A 719-nucleotide genomic window follows, 5' to 3' on the forward strand; every position below is an offset into this window, starting at 1 on the left:
GCTCCACCTCGGCCAGCGTCCGGCGCAGCTGCTCGCCTGACAGAGCCGAGGCATTGGCCAGCCCCAGGTGGCCGGTCTGGGACATGAGCTCTGTGGGGCAGGGGGTCGTCAGAGCCTGGGGCCACCCGTACTAGTGCACCTGCCTGCTGGCTTCCAAGCCTAAGACCCCAGCCCCGCCACCCGTGGCAGGCCAGCGGCCCAGAACCTGAGTGCACCTGGGTGGCCCCTAGAGCCCCTGGGCCAAAGGCCACGGCTGCCCCAACACCCTGACACCACTCTGCTCAGCTGGCTTCCGAGGCCTTCTCGTCCTTCCCCTCGCCGCCTGGCCCACCCTGCCCCCTGGTCATCTCTCTCTGAAATGGCGCCCCCTGCCAACCCTCAGGCTGGGCCAGCAGGTCCTGTTAGGCAGGCTCAGGGAACCAAGTCTCTCCTAAGTCCTGTGTCTCAGTGTGTACTACGGGACATCTGTGAGCGTGAACATCTAACCAGCACATTTCCTGGGGAGGCTGTCGAGGGGTCTGATGTCTCCTGGGGCCACCTGTTTGGCCACACGGCTGTGTCACCGACCTCCCGACCCTGCCCTACTGTTCACTCGAGGCGCCGTCTCCCATCTAAGCAGACAGACCCTGCCTGTTCTTCCAGGCCGAGCTTGGCCAGGCACCCCCGCCCCTGCCCCAGGCAGCCCTCCTGGCTCTGAGCCCTGAGCCTGGCTGGGCTGG

General features: G+C 66.5%; 1 protein-coding gene across 1 annotated transcript in view; it reads right to left on the reverse strand.

Moving 5' to 3' along the window:
* LAMA5 (laminin, alpha 5) overlaps nt 1-719 on the reverse strand; it is a 110,528-nt gene that overhangs the window by 10,037 nt on the left and 99,772 nt on the right. The window contains 1 exon segment of the mRNA XM_011992423.1: nt 8-226. Within this exon segment, the coding sequence (XP_011847813.1) occupies nt 8-226 (219 nt within the window).

This window comes from Mandrillus leucophaeus, unplaced genomic scaffold (assembly GCF_000951045.1).
Source record: "Mandrillus leucophaeus isolate KB7577 unplaced genomic scaffold, Mleu.le_1.0 Scaffold41, whole genome shotgun sequence".
In the NCBI taxonomy this organism is placed as follows: Eukaryota; Metazoa; Chordata; class Mammalia; order Primates; family Cercopithecidae; genus Mandrillus; species Mandrillus leucophaeus.